The sequence below is a fragment of the Melitaea cinxia genome, chromosome Z (assembly GCF_905220565.1).
Source record: "Melitaea cinxia chromosome Z, ilMelCinx1.1, whole genome shotgun sequence".
Taxonomy (NCBI): domain Eukaryota; kingdom Metazoa; phylum Arthropoda; class Insecta; order Lepidoptera; family Nymphalidae; genus Melitaea; species Melitaea cinxia.
In genome coordinates this window covers 21,614,787-21,634,405 of record NC_059424.1, presented here as the reverse complement: position 1 = coordinate 21,634,405, position 19,619 = coordinate 21,614,787, and the positions used below count along the sequence as shown (strand labels likewise).

General features: G+C 33.6%; 1 protein-coding gene across 1 annotated transcript in view; it reads right to left on the bottom strand.

Moving 5' to 3' along the window:
• LOC123668474 overlaps nt 1-19,619 on the bottom strand; it is a 128,746-nt gene that overhangs the window by 18,475 nt on the left and 90,652 nt on the right. Inside the window, exon 5 of the mRNA XM_045602203.1 lies at nt 6,328-6,437. Coding sequence (XP_045458159.1) covers nt 6,328-6,437 — 110 coding nt within the window. The remainder of the gene's footprint in view (nt 1-6,327; nt 6,438-19,619) is intronic.

Genomic DNA, 19,619 nt, shown 5'->3' with positions numbered 1-19,619 from the left:
AGGAGGTTCTTAATTCGATTGGTTTTTTTAAATGACAAGTTGATTTTTTAAATGTATAAAAAATAAATTAAATAACTTTTGACTGGGTGGATCGATTTTTTTTCAATCGAAAGGTGGTGCGTATCATGTGGTTCTATTTAAATTTAATATATGACGAGTAATTTTCAAGTTATATCTAATAATGCGTATTTACTTGATTATTTTTTCGTCGATCTACGTTGCATTACTTGTCGGTGTAATTGAAGTCGGTGTTTTCATTTGTGAGCAAACATAGATATTGTTACAAATATATGTATGTACTAGATCGTTCAATAAGTCCCGAGACTAACCTGGAAATGGCGCATATATTAAAAACTCTTTTGATTTTTAAAAAGTACTGGCTATCAATACAAGAATATGTGTCAAATTTTTAAAAATGGATCAATTAAATTACTGATTTTGAAACATTTAAGTGACGCTACGGTTGTAATTTCGATACAATGGAAAAAAAAACGAGTTTCGCGTGTTGATAAAACATTGTTTTTTAATGGGAAAAAATACCGTTGAAGCACAGCAATGGCTTATAAAATGTTATGCAGGATCAGCTCCCTCTAAAGCAACCATTTGTCGGTGGTATGCCGACTTCAAACGCGGTCGCATGGACACCAATGATGGGGAACGCTCAGGTCGTCCAAATGAAGCAGTGACTCAACAAAATATTAACCAAGTCCTCAAAATCGTATTGGAAGATCGGAAGGTAAAAGTGCGAGAGATAGCCGAGATAGTGAAGATTTCAGCTGGTAGTATTTTCACTATTTTACATAAAAATTTGGCCATGAAAAAGCTTTTTTCTAAGTGGGTGCCGCGTTTGCTTACAAGTAATCAAAAGGAACAACGTATCAATGATTCAGAGCGATGTTTGGCGCTGATGAATCATAATAAAAAGGATTTTTTACGTCGGTATGTAACAATGGATGAAACCTGGATATACCATTTCACTCCGGAATCCAATCGGCAGGCAGCGGAGTGGAGAGCGGCTGGTGAAAGCCGCCCGAAGCGTCCAAAGACTAAGAAATCGGCCGGTAAGGTTATGGCGTCTATATTTTGGGATGCGCATGGAATACTTTTCATCGACTACCTTGAAAAGGGGCAAAATATAAATAGTGACTTACATGTGCTTATTGGAGCGATTGAAGTACGAAATTGCGGATAAACGGCCTCACATGAACAAAAAGAAAGTGGTGTTTCACCAGGACAACGCGCCTTGTCACAAGTCCGTGAGAACGATGGCCAAAATTAACGAATTGGCCTTCGAATTGCTTCCTCATCCCCCTTATTCGCCAGACTTGGCCCCCAGCGATTACTGGCTGTTTGCAGACCTCAAAAAAATGCTTCAGGGTAAGAAATTTGACCCAAATAGTGAAGTTATCGCAGCAACGGAGGCTTATTTTGAAGCCAAAGACAAATCGTTCTACACACATGGGATAGAAAAGTTAGAAAAGCGTTGGAGGGACTGTATCGCTCTTGGAGGAGACTATGTTGATGAATAAAAATTAATTTTATAAAAAAGACCTTTTTTTAGTACTTAGTCTCGGGACTTATTGAACCACGTGTTATGGTAAAACGATGATGACTGTGTATTTGTCAATTAAATTTTATAGCTTTATGTTACTAGATAAATATTTGTTTTTTTTCTTAATTTTGTTTTGTACTGTAAAGCGCAACTGACAACACACTGTAACACTTATTTCTTACTTCAATTTATAGTTATTTATTCACAATACACACTTTTAACCACTTTGAATCAGTTATCACACTAATCACTTATACGCCACTTATAGAGCAGTTAGCCGGACAATAATTAAACAATAACTGCCTCTCACTAACAATTTGTCATATTTATAGGACAATACTACAAATAGATTACAAAGATATCTAATGACTAATCAGAAAATTAGTATTAACTATTAGTAAGAACACTACAATCTTATAAAATTACAAACAGTACAATCTCATAAAATTACTAGCTGTGCCCGCGACTTCGTCCGCGTGGAATTTAACAAAACAGTGATTTTTTCAGTTCGCGCTTCGCAGAGTTATAAAATAAATAAATTTTTAAAATAAAAGTAGTCTAAGTTACTACTTATTACATCAACTACCTACCAGCGAAAGTCCCGTGAAAATCGGTCGATCCATTTCAGAGATTAGCCGGAACAAACAGACAGACAGACAGAAAAAATTGTAAAAAAATGTTATTTTGCTATATGTACTATGTACATTTACACGTTTATTTTGTACATCCATATGCATAGTACATTAGTAAAAAGCGGTTATTTCAATATAACAAACAGACATTTCAATTTTATTTATTTGTATAGATTTTGTTTTTGACAAGTTACTTTATTTACTATATTTTTTATTATTATGTCGGTAAAATCGAATAATATTATTCATATTTTATCAATATTTAATTCGTATTTAAAATTGTGCTGTGTGGCTACGGCACTAAAGAATTTAGCCACCCCCTCTCTTCCTGTGGGTGTCGTAAGAGGCGACTAAGGGATAACAAGGTTCCACAACCACCTTGGAACTTAAGAAGCCGACCGATGGCGGGATAACCATCCAACTGCTGGCTTTGAAATACACAGGCCGAAGACGGGCAGCAGCGTCTTCGGTGCGACAAAGCCAGTACTGCGGTCACCAACCCGCCTGCCCAGCGTGGTGACTATGGGCAAAACACATGAGTTCACGTTATTTTTGGCGTAGACTTGTGGAGGCCTATGTCCAGCAGTGGACTGTATAGGCTGTAATAATAATAAAAAAATAAAAAAAAAAAAAATTAAAATTGATTTCCAAAAAACATGATTTATTAAAAATATCGAGCTTAGCTTGGTCACCCAGTTACTAATAATATTAATACAGATATCATATTTGACATTCGTGTACTATTTATGTATTATTTATACATATAATAAAATGGTAGGAAAGTCAAAACTGTAAATTGAATATTTTTCTAAAAGAATACATGAATACATTTTAACTGAGGTAGGGCACAGCAGGAATGTCCTGCTCAAAATATGGAGCAGCTCGACTGGGGTGGTACCTCGACCTTACAGAAGATCACAGCAAAATAATACTGTTTTCAAGCAGTATTGTGTTCCTGTTGGTGAGTAAGGTGACCAGAGCTCCTGGGGGGATTGGGGATTGGGTCGGTAACGCGCTTGCGATGCTTCTGGTGTTGCAGGCGTCTATAAGCTAAGGCAATCGCTTACCATCAGGTGAGCCGTACGCTTGTTTGCCGACCTAGTGTCATAAAAAGAAAAGAAAAGAACATGGGGTGTGATCTACACCCCAATCGATACCGATGCCAAAAATATAGTTTTTAGAATTTTCGTCTGTTTGTCTGTATGTATGTCCGGGATAAACTCAAAAAGTACTGCATGGATTTACTTCAAATTTGGCACGAATATTATTAAGAAGTCGGGTCAACATATAGGCTACAAAATATCACCTATAGGGAACGAGCAGTGAACCTTTATTTCTTCAACGCATTCTGTAACAACGTGTAATCTAACGACGCATATTTGAATGTTGTTATTATGTTAATAACCATACTATAAGCTAGTTTCACACTATAAATATAGACATTCTGTAGTATATTTAGTATCAGCATTGCACACGTGCGATGCCGGGGCGGGTCGCTAGTTTTTGATATAACTCTAAAATGTTTCCATAATAGTTTAACTAAACTAATACCCACTACATCTATTGCGGGATTACTTTAGATATGTAATTATTTCGGAGATTTTTCCACCTACCCACATAACACTACCGTGGGAGATTAATCTCCAGCTCCAACTCTTATCTCATATAAAAAAGAAGCGTTAACAAAGTTAGATATTCATAAATCGTTCATATTAGAACCTACGGGATTCGTAAAAAAATATTATCTATACAAAGTAGTTCAATTTTCATTATATAACTTAAAATTTATAGTATAGAAAATTTATCATCGGGATTACAACACGTAGCTGGGCTATATTTGTATGAAAAAATTGAGGAAGTGAATCTTCGTCACAGAGAGAGGGGACACGGGAAATGTCCGTGGGGAAGCAGTGAGGATCAATTGTATTTATTTATAAACATAATTTGTTTCGACCCTGTATTACTTGATGTACGACCATATTTAGCTAAATTGTTACGTGGACTCATACCACTTAGGGCCTGTTTTTGATATTAAAGCTATGACGTATATATGAGGGTATCCAACAGATTCCAATTTATTTATAGGATATTTCTATACGCAATTGTAAACATCGTTGTGTTACCACTTATGTATACCTATGATCTTTTTATATTATGGCAATATCAGACCTCATTTTGTATTTATATTCAATAAAAATATTTTGATAAATCAGTCGACAGTCTTCAATTAATCATCGTAGCCGCCAGCCCAAGAGCACAGATGACAGTTCGCGCAAAATATTAGCATTGTTTATACATACAAATTGGTAGTATTATTTGATATTATATCATAATTATTATAAACTAGCTGACCTGGCGAACTTCGTATCGCCTAACACAAACTTTATCGTATGGTATTAAAGTTCAAATTGACTTTTAAGTATTATCACAAATCTTTTGTGTGGGAGTATAGAAAAGTGTTGTTTTTAGACTTTTTCAGGATTTTTTTTTTTTTTAGAATTTTTCTCTCCGTAAGAACCATCCTCGTACTTCAAGGAATGTTTTAAAAAAAGAATTAGCGAAATCGGTCCAACCGTTCTCGAGTTTTGCGCTTAGCAACACATTCAGCGACTCATTTTATATTATAGATTTAATTTATCATAAAATTAATAATTTAAAACATTGTTTATAGCAGGTTATTGTTCTATTTCTGCTCCAAAATCACTATTTTTCACAATATTCTATTATCTGTTTATGTATAAAGCACTTAATATTTTTATCATTCAGTGACGCTGTGTCAGTTTTTCAGCCAGGGTTAAGAAATGTTTTACAAAACCCGTTTGTAAAGCGAATGTGGTCGAAAACGATAAGATTCTATTATTATAATTATGTTCCATTAATTGTAATGATTGTTTTCATCCGTAGCTTCGTAAAAAATAATAAAAATAAAATAAGAAAATAAATGCATACACCTCCAACACTCAAGGGCCGCCAATAAGATTAATTCCTGTTTCGGAAACACACAATACGCAAGCAAAAACACTCAGACCACAGCAAAATTCTGGCCAATACCATGTGCGGGGATCGAACCCACGACCGTCAGCGCAAAAGCCGCAGTCCAGTAAAGTAAGCAAGTACCCTACTAATCAAATAATAATAGCTTTAAGATGAGTTTCGATAAACTGCGTATCTCCGTTTTTGGTTTCTATACTTTTTGTTAGAAATCTAATAAAGATTATTGAAACTGACCCTTAATTTGCGTTAAAGAAAATTATGAAAACCGTGTACCATGTCGGTGCCTAGACAACGGCGTTTCGTTTCGGAGAGAATAAATCTACAAATATTTATTATCAGTCTGGATGTCTGTCCTTGTGGGTTTCCCTATCGTAGCTTGGAAACGTACAGCTGTCGGTCCCAGTTAATGTGATATATACCTGATAGTGATTACTCATAGTAGGGAATATATCCACCAAACCGCAATGGAGCATCGTGGTGGATTAAGCTGATTCTTCTACATGTAAAAAGAGGCCTATACCCAGCAGTGGGATGTTATAAACCTGAACCAATCAAAGAAATATATGGCCAGACTTTTTTAACTTTTTTTACTAATTTATAATTATTTAATGTTTAATTCTATCTTAAGTTCCTCGAAAAGTATTAATTGCATAATTATTATTTTGACAATTAAAGTATACTTATCCCACCGAGACTTATCCTATTTATTGATATTATGATTAAAAATATCAATGTCGCGTATGCTTCAAAAGCGTTGAAACTCCTCCAATAATATCCAGAGTTCTAACTTTTTTAGTGTTTAAAAAAATAGGTAAACGTATACCGTCAGATGGACTGCGCGGGTATAGGAAGGTTAAAGGTGACCTATAAAAAACTTTATCACTATTTTAAGCATTTAAATTTTTTAAAGTTACATCATAAATATATTTAAAAAATACACAGCTTCTGAACGATGTCAATAAATATCATTATTTTTAAATTCTTTCTCAAATAAAACTAAATTATTGTACGATTTGACAACATAGTTACTTGTTAAAGTCTCCCAAGTCCTTGTTCGAGGACACTGACCCATCGCTACCTCGAACACGAACCTTTATATCTACTCATAACTTTTGTTTTTTTGCAACTATGTATTGTTTATAGACCCACCTGTCTTGTAAACCTTCCAGTTCTTCATCCTGTTCCCCAAGAGTGGAATCCAGGTCTAAATAAGGTCCGTAGTCGCCGTCCTTGAACACCTGTAGCGTTGCATCGTCCAGCTGCAACAATTAACGTTAAAATGTAAATAAAATATTAATCATTAGTACAGCGTCATCTGTTCGTGACTCTTGAAACTATACTGTCACAAAGAGTCTATTGTGGTAGTGTGCTAAAATAATAAAATATATCATAGATGGCGCTACGTTTTAAATTATTTAATATCAAAAAAACTTGATTGACAGTTTATCATGTTAATGGGCATTAAATTTAATTTATTGACTACCAAAAAGCTACCTTGTTTTAAAAAGCTGTACAAGCTGCATTAGCATTTTTTTGTTTTAACTTATATGTATACTCGTATACTATGTTAGTTGTTTGACGTTTATCTAATTATTTCTAAAACATTCTAATTAAGGCGCCTCCCTGACCAAAACGCCGCGCTAGCCGTTTTTTGTGCACTTTTTTGGAGCTATCTACTTGTTAATGGAAAGAAGAATCAAACTAATAAAAACACAGTTAAATTCTGCATAATTTTAATTATACAATGGTAGATTTTTTTTTTTTTTTGAAGGAATAGATGTTAAATAATCTCCTTACAACGATACCACAAAAATGAGAAATAGTGATTGATAATATGCATCTCCTCGTAAAGTAAACATTATTTTATTTTGCAACCGACACCAATGGATTGACAATTTAATACTGAACAATACGTAAGAATTTTTTTTTTCAAAAGACCCAAATTTGAATTTTTATAGATTTTTTTCTAAAATCTGGGCGTATTCACTACTGTAACTCAAGCACTGGGTATCGGAATTCAGTCTGCCGCAAGGTTTGGAGGGAGAAGCTTGTGTTGTTTGTCACCGTGTCGGCTAGCGCACGCTCAATTAACAATAATAAATTTATTAGCATCTTATTAGCATCTTGAAGCTTATAAAATAAAATTTACTTTGTTATAAATAAAAAAAAAGTTGTTTGTTAAAAATAAAGTATTTTTCTACTTACACTGTCTGAACAATAAAGATAGATTGCTTTTTAACCGACTTCCAAAAAAGGAGGAGATTCCCAATTCGATTGTATTTTGTTTTAACCGACTTCCAAAAAAGGAGGAGGTTCTCAATTCGACTGTATTTTTTATGTATGTGGACATCAGAACTTTTAACTGGGTGGACCGATTTCGACAAAAAAAAATTTAGTCGAAAAGTGGTGTGTGTCATTTGGTCCCATTTAAATTTATTTGAGATCTAACAACTACTTTTCGAGTTAGATCTAATAATGCGTTTTTACTTGACGCTTTTTTCGTCGACCTACGTTATATTATAACGCATAACTTTCTACTGGATGTACTGATTTTGATTATTCTTTTTTTGTTGAAAAGGAGATATCCCTAGTTTTGTACCATGATAAGGAAACCAGGATTTGATGATGGGATCCCAGATAAATCGAGGGAAACTCTCGAAAATCCGCATAACTTTTTACTGGGTGTACCGATTTTGATAATTTTTTATTTAATCGAAAGCTGATGTTTATCATGACATTTAATATCATCATATTTAAATTTTATCGAGATCTAATAACTACTTTTTGAGTAATCTTTGATAACGCGTAGTTACTTGTCTATTTTTTCGTCGATCTACGTTGTATTACTTGTTGATGTAATTGAATTTTCGTTTGCGAGCAAATACAATTATTAGCAATAATATCGCCTGGTTGAACAATTTATTACTATAATTGCTTATTATGTAAATTTTTAACCGACTTCCAAAAAAGGAGGAGGTTCTCAATTCGACTGTATTTTTTTTTTTTTTTTTTTTATTTATGTTACATCAGAACTTTTGACCGGGTAGACCGATTTCGACAAATTTTGTTTTAATCGAAAGGTGGTGTGTGCCAATTGGTCCCATTTTAATTTATTTGAGATCTAACAACTACTTTTCGAGTTATATCTAATAATGCGTTTTTACTTGACGCTTTTTTCGTCGACCTACGTTGTATTATACCGCATAACTTTGTACTGGATATACCGATTTTGATAATTCTTTTTTTGTTGGAAAGGGGATATCCCCAGTTTAGTACCGTGATAAGGAAACCAGGATCTGATGATGGGATCTTAGAGAAATCGAGGGAAACTCTCGAAAATCCGTAATAACTTTTTACTGGGTGTACCGATTTTGATAATTTTTAATTTAATCGAAAGCTGATGTTTATCATGTGGTCACATATAAATTTTATCGAGATCTGATAACTACTTTTTGAGTAATCTTTAATAACGCGTAGTTGCTTGACTATTTTTTCGTCGATCTACGTTGTATTACTTGTCGATGTAATTGAAGTCGGTTTTTTTTTCGTTTGCGAGCAAACACAATTATGTTCTTTATTTACATGTGCAATAAAGTATATTATTATTATTATTATTATAGATAACTCGCCTTCAATCCAAAAAGTCAACACCAAACGAGTATCATGAATACTTATACTTCACTACATAGTATAAAACAAAGTCGCTTTCCGCAGTCTGTATGCTAAGATCTTTAAACCTACGCAACGGTAATATAATAATGTACTAATATATAATATATACATTATAATGTAATACAATATATTTTTTATATATTAGTATCTTTTCATCTATATATATTTTATATTTAGTATCAGCATTGCACCCGTGCGACGCCGGGGCGAGTCGCTAGTATTAGAATAAAAGTTGTAAGTATTCATTATGAACGTAAGTGTAGTGACTGAATTCATTACCAAAATTATTTATGCACCAATTAAATAAAATTAATTTACTTTTTATTGTACACAGCAAATATATTATATATTATATTAATATTAAATAAAATATATTTGTAGTACATATATATATATTTATTTATTTATATATTTATTTATTTATTTATTTATTAACGTAGGTGTTGTCACTGAATTCATTACCAAAATTAATTTACTCACCAATTAACATTTCTTTCTTTCTTTAAAAAAAAATTTTTTTAATGAATGCCATGTCTACGGACTCCATGATCTATATTTTTTACGCGTATTCGTAAGTTGTTTACCAAATAGCGCTAGTAGTGTTTTACGAAGTATTGTAGAGGTGGGGTGCGGCAAAGAGGGAACGAATGCTCAAGGTTATTTGGTCGGGGTAGCGCCTTAATTTAATCTGTAAATTTGGCGTGTGTTGCGTATACATGGCGTGTGTGTGTGTGTGTGTGTGTGTGCGTGTGTGCAAGTGTATGTATAAAAAGTATAAATATAGACGACATACCGGTCACTTGTATAGCTATTAGTTCCAGTGACTTAGGGCTGTCCCAAAAACAAAATGAGTCAACAAAATAAATTTAGATATTTGTGAAGGTGTAAACGCATCTTGTTCGCTATCTATCGCGCGGCAGCTGGCGGTTGGCCAACGTTTAGATAAAAATAATTACTCGGATTTTATTAATTTCACTTATATATTATTATGAATAAATGGTTAGTGAAAATTTCGTAATTTGTACCAGGGCTGTGTCTCTAAATAATACTTTACAATAATTTATAATAATAAATACAGAATCTAAAGGTCGGCCTAACGACTCAGATCCTTACGTCTGAAAATTATTCACTTCTCTTTTGCCTAAAAGTAAAAAAAAATCTGAACCTACCAGACGAATTGATAGCCGGTAGAAGATAGAAAACGTTCGTAAATCAATTGTGAATCTCCTATTTTTCACCGACTTTAAAAAAGGAGGAGGTTACTCAATTCGATCGTATATATATATATATATATATTATATTTAATGGGGATAACTCCGTCGTTTATGAACCGATTTTGATAATTCTTTTTTTGTTGGAAAGGAGATATCCCTAATTTGGTACCATGACCAAACCAGGTTCTCATGATGGGATCCCAGAGAAATCGAGGGAAACTCTCGAAAATCCGCATAACTTTTTACTGGGTGTACCGATTTTAATGATTTTTGATTTAATCGAAAGCCGCTGTTTATCATGTGGTCACATTTAAATTTCATCGAGATCTGATTACAACTTTTGGAGTAATCTTTGATAATGCGTATTTACTTGACTATTTTTTCGCCTACCTACGTTGTATTACTTATCGATATAATTGAAGTCGGTTTTTTTTTCGTTTGCTTGCAAACACAACTATTATAAATAGATATTATATTCAAATTTTATGTAAAAATCTGCGCATAAATACGTCGTCGATGTGAGTGGAAATACAATTTATTAGTGCTGATGTCATTCCAATGGCTTCCAAGCTCCAGTTGAGATACATCTTTATCCCTTTACAAGTTAAATCTACACGTTACCGTTTTTAGATCTCGTCTGTACGTAGTTTGTTTTCTTATCGACGAAACTAGAGTAAGGGTATCAAGGCTTGTTTGTAATTATCGGAAAAATCAGGTTTGTTTGGATTTGCGGTTCTACTTTTATTTTTTATATGTAAAAAAAAGGAGACCGCCTTACAACGTTGGCATTTTGCTAATGTAGTTTTCTCTCTCTCTAATAGAAAACCTATAGGTAGACCAAGATGGACACTTAGTACAAGATAGAGAGATAGCGAGATTAAGTGTCAAAGGACATGCACCAGTACCAAGTAACTGATGATGTTGTCGAGGATAGTAGCGTCGAAGATATAGGAGAAAAAATAAGTAAAGCTGATCCCTACAATCATTGGAAGAGGGAGATGTAGTTTACTAGTATACATATGTTAAGATGTGCTCATTTTTTAGTCAAAGTGGCCGTGAAACATTTAAATAGTTCATACAAATATCTATTTTAATATGATTTGGTTTTACGTTCATTTCAATGGAGTTCTATCTTTGGTTTTGTCTGTATGTCCTTTATAGAATCATAAACTATGACATGGTATACTATATTATTTTTCACCTCATGATTTTCAGCGAAGTGTTCTGCATGAGCCCACAAAGGTATCTGAGTTGGTACGACCAAAGAAAAGACAATAAATATTACGATACGATTGTGGAGATCAGCAATGATAATGAAGTGTTTGTGTCGATAACCGAATAAAACAGGAGCATACATTTATTGCGTAATATTTTATAATAAATATGTATATTTAACTGACTTCAAAAAAAAAAGGATGAGGTTCTCGATTCGGCTGTATTTGAGTTAATTCATAACTATTTACTCGATGTCTCGATTTGTATGATTCCTTCTTTTTTTAAAGGCTTGTGCTTGTCATGTGGTACATTTGAGCGAGTTGCGAGATGTGACGAATATTTTTTGAGTTATACCTAATAACGCGTTTTTAATTGATTATTTTCTCGACTACTCACATTGTATTTGGTACTTGTGGTTATAAATTGAAGGAAATTTTTCGTTAGCGAGCAAATACAATATCAATATCAAGTTATTTGATTTTTAAAATTAACTTAAAAATCGCGACATTATTTGCGCTTAGACATTTTGACATTCATACCCTCCTCCAAGAGACCAACGCTGAATTTATCTTAGACTAGCTGACCCGGCAAACGTTGTCTTGCCGCTAAACGCTATTAAAAAATAAAGGTTGAAAATTTAGGGTTGTACTCAACAACACGTGGTAATTATGCTGTTAAAATGTAGCTTATATGACACGTTCGTAGATTTACCATAGCAGCGCCATCTATTGATTACTTACTCAACCCAGTCGAAAGGTATCGACATCTGTTAGAATCATTTGGAGTTAACAGATAATTGTGACTGTCAAATAATAACAGACAAAAGTTAGCAATAAATTAAAATTGCGACTATAATTTGAGATTTAAACTATCCTATCTCTCAAGTTGGATCGAACTGCACATGGTGTGCGAATTTTATTATAATCGGTTAAGTGATTTAGGAGTCCATTGAGGACAAACATTGTTACACGAGATTTATATATATTAAGATTATCTTTAAAGTACACAAGTCAAAATGATTTTTACAACTGCGAACTAAGAGTACAATGGCCACAGAATATCAAAAGCATTCATAGCATTGTATGCTATACAAAAACACTACTTTTCATTCAATTACAATGTAATTGAGTTATGCGTTTATCTTGTGGCTTAGTTGGCATATTGCTTAAAACATTAACAAGTTAACAATTGCGGTGTCAATAAATATTTTAATGTCATTTGTTTTATGAAACCGAAAGTGTATTTTTTTTGACGGAAGTTATATTGTAAAAAAGATTATTCTTCGAACACTAGTTAGTTTTCATTGTACATGAAAATTTATTACATTTATGGTAAGAATAAAAAAACCGTATTTTTGTTTTTTTTTTTTTTTTATATTTTTTCATAAATCGAATAATTGTGTTTGGTCGCGAACGAAAAAAAAAAACCCGACTTCAATACTACATCGACAAGTCACACAACAGTAGACGAAAAATTTATCAAGTAAATACGGGCTATCAAAGATTACTCAAAAAGTAGTTCCCGGATCTCGATCAAATTTAAGTGGGACTACAAGACAAGCATCAGCCTTCGATTAAAGCAAGAATCATCAAAATCGGTATACTCAGTGAAAAGTTATGCGGTAGGTATATATACAAGATAGGTCGATGAAAAAATAGTCAAGCAAATATGCATTATTTTGTTAGATATTACTTGTCGACGTAATTGATGATATACAATTATAGATCTTTATTTAACAGATTAAAATTACATTTATTTTATTTTATCTAAAATTATAGTTAGAGTGAAACAAACAACTGATTCGGAATGTAGATTCTGCAGAAAAACGGGCGAGAAACTCCGCAGTTAATCTTTAAAAAAAAAGACCAACATTTTCCAATAACATCGAGTAATTCAAGGATAACCGACAAGTTGCGTCTTGTTCATGAAGTATAAAAAGTCTCGTCATAACGGTTCGGACTGGCCGGCGACAGGTTGAGACATACATAATAACTTGTCTGTGCATTGTCTCGACTTCGTTCGGACAGGTTACGCGGTCATTGTTTTAGATGTTATGTTTACAGAGATTAGGTACGTTTAACAATTAATTCACATTCTTTGTTTGAATGAGTTTTGGGAAATTTTTATTGTATTAAAAAGAAATTGATAGCTAAAGTTTATTATTTGTGCAGGATAATATTAATGACTAGCTGTGTCCACGACTTCGTCCGCGTGGAATAATGACTTTCCAGTTTGGGCAGCATTTTTGGGATATACCTATCTTTTGTTTATTTTGGATTATAAACACCGTCGTTTGGGCATTTACATGTTCAAGACGATTGTTATAATTGGCAAAACTTTTTTACTTATGAACCGTTTGATATGAAACAAACACTAGGTAAATACGGCAATATGCAAGTGAAAACAACATTTAAATCGGATAAGCCGTTTCTGATAGATTTCTGATTAGCGTGCACGAATGCACAGCCAAACAGACTAAATTCTAACAATCATTGTTTTGGTGCTATTTGCGTTGATAAAGGTCCCAATAATATTTTTCTTATTTATGTTACATCTACAGACAGCAATCGAGTAAGCTAGTGAATGCGTGACGAGAGCGTTACGAAAAGTGTTATCGGACGATGCGTACGGAGCAAGAGCACCTCTCTTCTCTTCAAGCACAATAACATAACTTCTCACACTCTTTGCCTGCAAACATAATTATTTGAAGTGTTTATTGAATTTATAAATCATAGTTATCATTATATTTTATAGTTATGTTATGTGTGAGAAGAAACAAGACGGTGAATTTGTTTGTTTGAAGTTGTTTATTGTATTCATTTCAGCAACTACTGTTTATACTGGAATGTGTTTTATATTATTTTATGTGTGCTGTGTATTCCATTTTTAAAAAAGTTATATCTATATATTATACTTAAATTGCATGAACGTAATTTCAAGGTCTTACATTAAGGCGCTACCCTGACCAAATAACCTTGAGCATTCGTTCCCTCTTTGCCGCACCCCACCTCTACAATACTTCGTAAAACACTACTAGCGCCATTTGGTAAACAACTTACGAATATGCGTAAAAAATATAGATCTTGGAATCCGTAGACATGGCATTCATTAAAAAAATTTTTTTAATATATATATATATATATATATATTTTATTTAATATTAGTATAATATATAATACATTTGCTGTGTACAATAAAAAGTAAATTAAATTCATTTTTTTGGTACGTAAATAATTTTGGTAATGAATTCAGTCACTACACTTACGTTCATAATGAATACTTTTAACTTTTTAACCGACTTCCAAAAAAGGAGGAGGTTCTCAATTCGACTGTATTATTTTTAACCGACTTCAAAAAAGGAGGAGGTTCTCAATTCGACTGTATTTTTTTTTTATGTATGTTACATCAGAACTTTTGGCCGGGTAGACCGATTTCGACAAATTTTATTTTAATCGAAAGGTAGTGTGTGCCAATTGGTCCCATTTAAATTTATTTGAGATCTAACAACTACTTTTCGAGTTATATCTAATATTGCGTTTTTACTTGACGCTTTTTTCGTTGACCTACGTTGTATTATACCGCATAACTTTCTACTGGATGTACCGATTTTGATAATTCTTTTTTTGTTGGAAAGGGGATATCCCTAGTTTGGTACCGTGATACCAGGATCCAGGGAAACTAGGATCTGATGATGGAATCACAGAGAAATCGAGGGAAACTCTCGAAAATCCGTAATAACTTTTTACTGGGTGTACCGATTTTGATAATTTTTAATTTAATCGAAAGCTGATGTTTATCATGTGGTCACATATAAATTTTATCGAGATCTGATAACTACTTTTTGAGTGATCGTTGATAACGCGTAGTTGCTTGACTATTTTGTCGTCGATCTACGTTGTATTACTTGTTGATGTACCTAATTGAATTTTCGTTTGCGAGCAAAGACAATTATTAGCAATAAGATCGCCTGGTTGAACAATTTGTTACTATAATTGCTTGTTATGTAAATTTTGTTCTTTATTTACATGTGCAATAAAGTATATTATTATTATTATTATTATTATTATTATAGATAGCTTTCGATTAAATAAAAAATTATCAAAATCGGTACACTCAGTAAAAAGTTATGCGGATTTTCGAGAGTTCCCCTTAATTAACTGGGATCCCATCATCAAATCCTGGTTTCCTTATCATGGTACAAAACAAGGGATATCTCCTTTCCAAAAAAAAGAATTATCAAAATCGGTACATCCAGTAAAAAGTTATGTGGTATAATACAACGTAGGTCAACGAAAAAAGCGTCAAGTAAAAACGCATTATTATCATCATTACAGCCTATACAGTCCACTGCTGGACATAGGCCTCCACAAGTTTATGTCAAAAATAACGTGAACTCATGTGTTTTGCCCATAGTCACCACGCTGGGCAGGCGGGTTGGTGACCGCAGTACTGGCTTTGTCGCACCGAAGACGCTGCTGCCCGTCTTCGACCTGTGTATTTTAAAGCCAGCAGTTGGATGGTTATCCCGCCATCGGTCGGCTTCTTAAGTTTCAAGGTGGTTGTGGAACCTTGTTATCCCTTAGTGCCGTAGCCACACAGCACACGCATTATTAGATATAACTCGAAAAGTAATTGTTAGATCTCAAATAAATTTAAATGGGACCAAATGACACACACCTCTTTTCGATTAAATTTTTTTTATCGAAATCGGTCCACCCAGTTAAAAGTTCTGATATCCACATACATAAAAAATACAGTCGAATTGAGAACCTCCTCCTTTTTTGGAAGTCGGTTAAAACAAAATACAGTCGAATTGTGAACCTCCTCCTTTTTTGGAAGTCGGTTAAAACAAAATACAGTCGAATTGAGAACCTCCTCCTTTTTTAGAAGTCGGTTAAAAAGCAATCTATCTTTATTATTCAGACAGTGTAAGTAGAGAAATAAAATAAAAACAAAGTAAATTTTATTATCATAGATAATCATCAAAATATCATAGATAAAAACTAATCAAAATAAACTTCAACAATAAATGCTAACAAGATGCTAATAAATTTATTATTGTTAATTGATATTGTGAATTGAGCGTGCGCTACTCGACACGGTGACAAACAACACAAGCTTCTCCCTCCAAACCTTGCGGCAGACTGAATTCCGATACCCTGTGCTTGAGTTACAGTAGTGAATACGCCCAGATTTTAGAAAAAAATCTATAAAAATTCAAATTTGGGTCTTTTGAAAAAAAAAATTCTTACGTATTGTTCAGTATTCAATTGTCAATCAATTGGTGTCGGTTGCAAAATAAAATAATGTTTACTTTACGAGGAGATGCATATTATCAATCACTATTTCTCATTTTTGTGGTATCGTTGTAAGGAGATTCTTTAACATCTATTCCTTCAAAAAAAAAAAAAAAAATCTACCATTGTATAATTAAAATTATGCAGAATTTAACTGTGTTTTTATTAGTTTGATTCTTTTTTCCATTAACAAGTAGATAGCTCCAAAAAAGTGCACAAAAAACGGCTAGCGCGGCGTTTTGGTCAGGGAGGCGCCTTAACCGTATGATCTTTACACTAAACGTAGTCTGGAAATAGGAACTCTTTCACCCGTACGATACGATATAAATTCGATTAGTACACAATTTATGTCGTGAGGTTTAAACGTGAAGAATTAAGGCAGTGGATGACGTTTCGACTTATCCGTAGAACAGAGTCCGATGTGATCATAAAGCAAAAACGAGTTAAATGGCTAGACGAGATAAGCAATTCGAACTCTACAGACGTACGTTTTTAAAATTTTCGTATTTTATTTAGTTTCGAAAATATAGAATCGAATAACGTTCTATCTGAAATTTGCTCCGCGTAATAACGCACGAAGTGATCAAGCGACGGCGCGCGGGTAGCGGGAGCGGCGCGGGCGCCCCGTCCATTCGTCACTCCGGCCGCTGTTTGTTGGAGAACGGGTGTTTTTGTGGCATGCGCTTAGCTTTATTTCGCTTTGATATAAAAGTATATTTTATGAGTGTTTTGCATGAAAAAACATATTCTTAAAGATGTCACGATCTCGGAAAATGTTAGATATGCTTAAAAATGATGCAGAAGAGCTTGATGTTAATTCAACATTTACAAAAAATGATGCTGTTTATACGAAGAACAGCGTAAATACTGGTAAGCTGACGATTTTTTATTGCATTATGTCGTGATATAACATTAAGATCTTAAATTAGTAAATATTATTTATATATATTTTTTTTATTGCAATTGCTAGTTGTGGGCGATCGATTTTTATATAAGACGTTTTTTGACGGACAGGTAGTGAAATAGCATTTTGAGTACGAAAATACGTTTGTAGTAATACATTTTCACTTAATATTCATTCTTTATGTAATAATAAACGGTAAAAAGTAGAAGTCCTATGTAATATTAGGCCAATTTTGTACAAATAAAATTGAACTTTGAAGCGTCATATGTGACTATCAGACGTTTTTCTACGGAGTCTGTGATACGCGATATTAAGATGGGACGTTGTTACAGGGAAAATCAAATCAGTTAGGACGTTGTTCGTTTTAAAATATTGTTATTTATAAATATTTTTAATTTAAAAATTGTTTAATTAATTGCTATATACACTGTCTTAATATATACATATTATATTAATAATATATTATGAATACCTACATAAAAATATTTTTTTTCTTTTAATTTTAGTTGTGTATGATAATGAAACCACCATGACAAATCAAACGTCACCATTGCCTCCTGGTGCGAAAGAAATTGGTCAGCAACTAGCTGATGTATGGGAAGAAATTCTACATGAAGATGATGGAACCAAAGAAATTACCTGCGAGAGCTCAATACCGAATTCTACACCTGATCCGTCTACCGAGAGAGTCTACAGTAATCAACCTAGTACATTTTCTTTGGAAGCCCCTTCTAGTTTCGAAAATTCACCAATAATACCGCTTGAAGACTTAGAAGTTTTTGACGATAGATCGACTCCGGTAAATTTGGAACTATCAATTCCAACTCCCATGCCGTCTCCTACTAATGTCCATAAGTTCTGTGATAACATATTCTGCACTAATCACGTAGACTCTGTGATTTCTTCGTCCTCATTCAGCGCTACAAATACGCCTGCTGTTTCGCACTCAAGCGATTACACCCCATCTATTAAAACGACTAGAAAACGGCAGAGGCACCCAAGAGAATGGACTGACTTCCAACGTAAATGTCTTAAAAACTTAGGTAAAAAATACGTCACAAAAAAGGGTAAAGCCGTAGACGAAAAAACAATGGGGCCATCATGTAAATGCCGTTACAAATGCTCTAATAAAATATCTCACCAACAGCGGCTGGACTGTTTTACAAAATTTTGGCAATTGGGTGATCGAGCTTTGCAGTGGCATTTCATTATTAAATATTCCGATAAAATAAAGAAAAAAAGATGCTTAAACAATGACACTCCTAATAATAGGAAACATACTTTTAAGTATTATCTCCCGCTGATTACAGGTTCCCATGCATCTCACTGCGAAAAAATCGAAGTATGTCAAATTATGTTCATTCATACTCTTGCAGTTTCGACTCGCATCTTAAAGACTGCGTGGAAAAAGTACGATGGAAGCGCTATATTAGAAGAGGACAGACGGGGTCGCCACGAAAAGCATAACATTGTTATAAATGATGCAATGAAACAAAGTGTCTGTGACCATGTTCGGGCCTTTGTACCCATTGAATCGCATTATATCCGTAAAAACAGCCAAAAACTTTATCTACAAGGGGACTTAAGTATTGCGAAAATGTTCAAATTATATCTTCAATGGTTCGACTCAGAGAAATACACATCTAAGGCTATAAAAGAACGCCAGTATCGTGACATTGTCAACTCAAACTTCAATCTAGCTTTCCATATTCCCAAAAAGGATCAGTGTAATGAATGTCACGTTTTCCGTTTGAAAAAGAATCCAACTGACCAAGAAAAAGAATCTTTTGAAAAACACCATACTAATAAGCAGGTTGCAAGGCATTTAAAAAGCCAAGATAAAAAAGACGCTGAGGAATCAAATGGAAACATGGTTGCTGCTGTGTTTGATTTTGAAAAAGTACTGCAGTGTCCTCATGGCAATATAAACATATTTTACTATAAAAGAAAGCTATCTTCTTATAACTTTACGGTATTTGATATGGCTAAAAGAAAGGCTGTTTGTTATATGTGGGACGAAACGGTGGCAAAACGTGGGGCAAATGAGGTTAGCAGCTGCCTCTTGGACTTTATCCAGGCTAATGTTGAGCAAGGGGCCAAAGAGTTTCGCTTTTGGTCAGATAATTGTGCTGGTCAAAA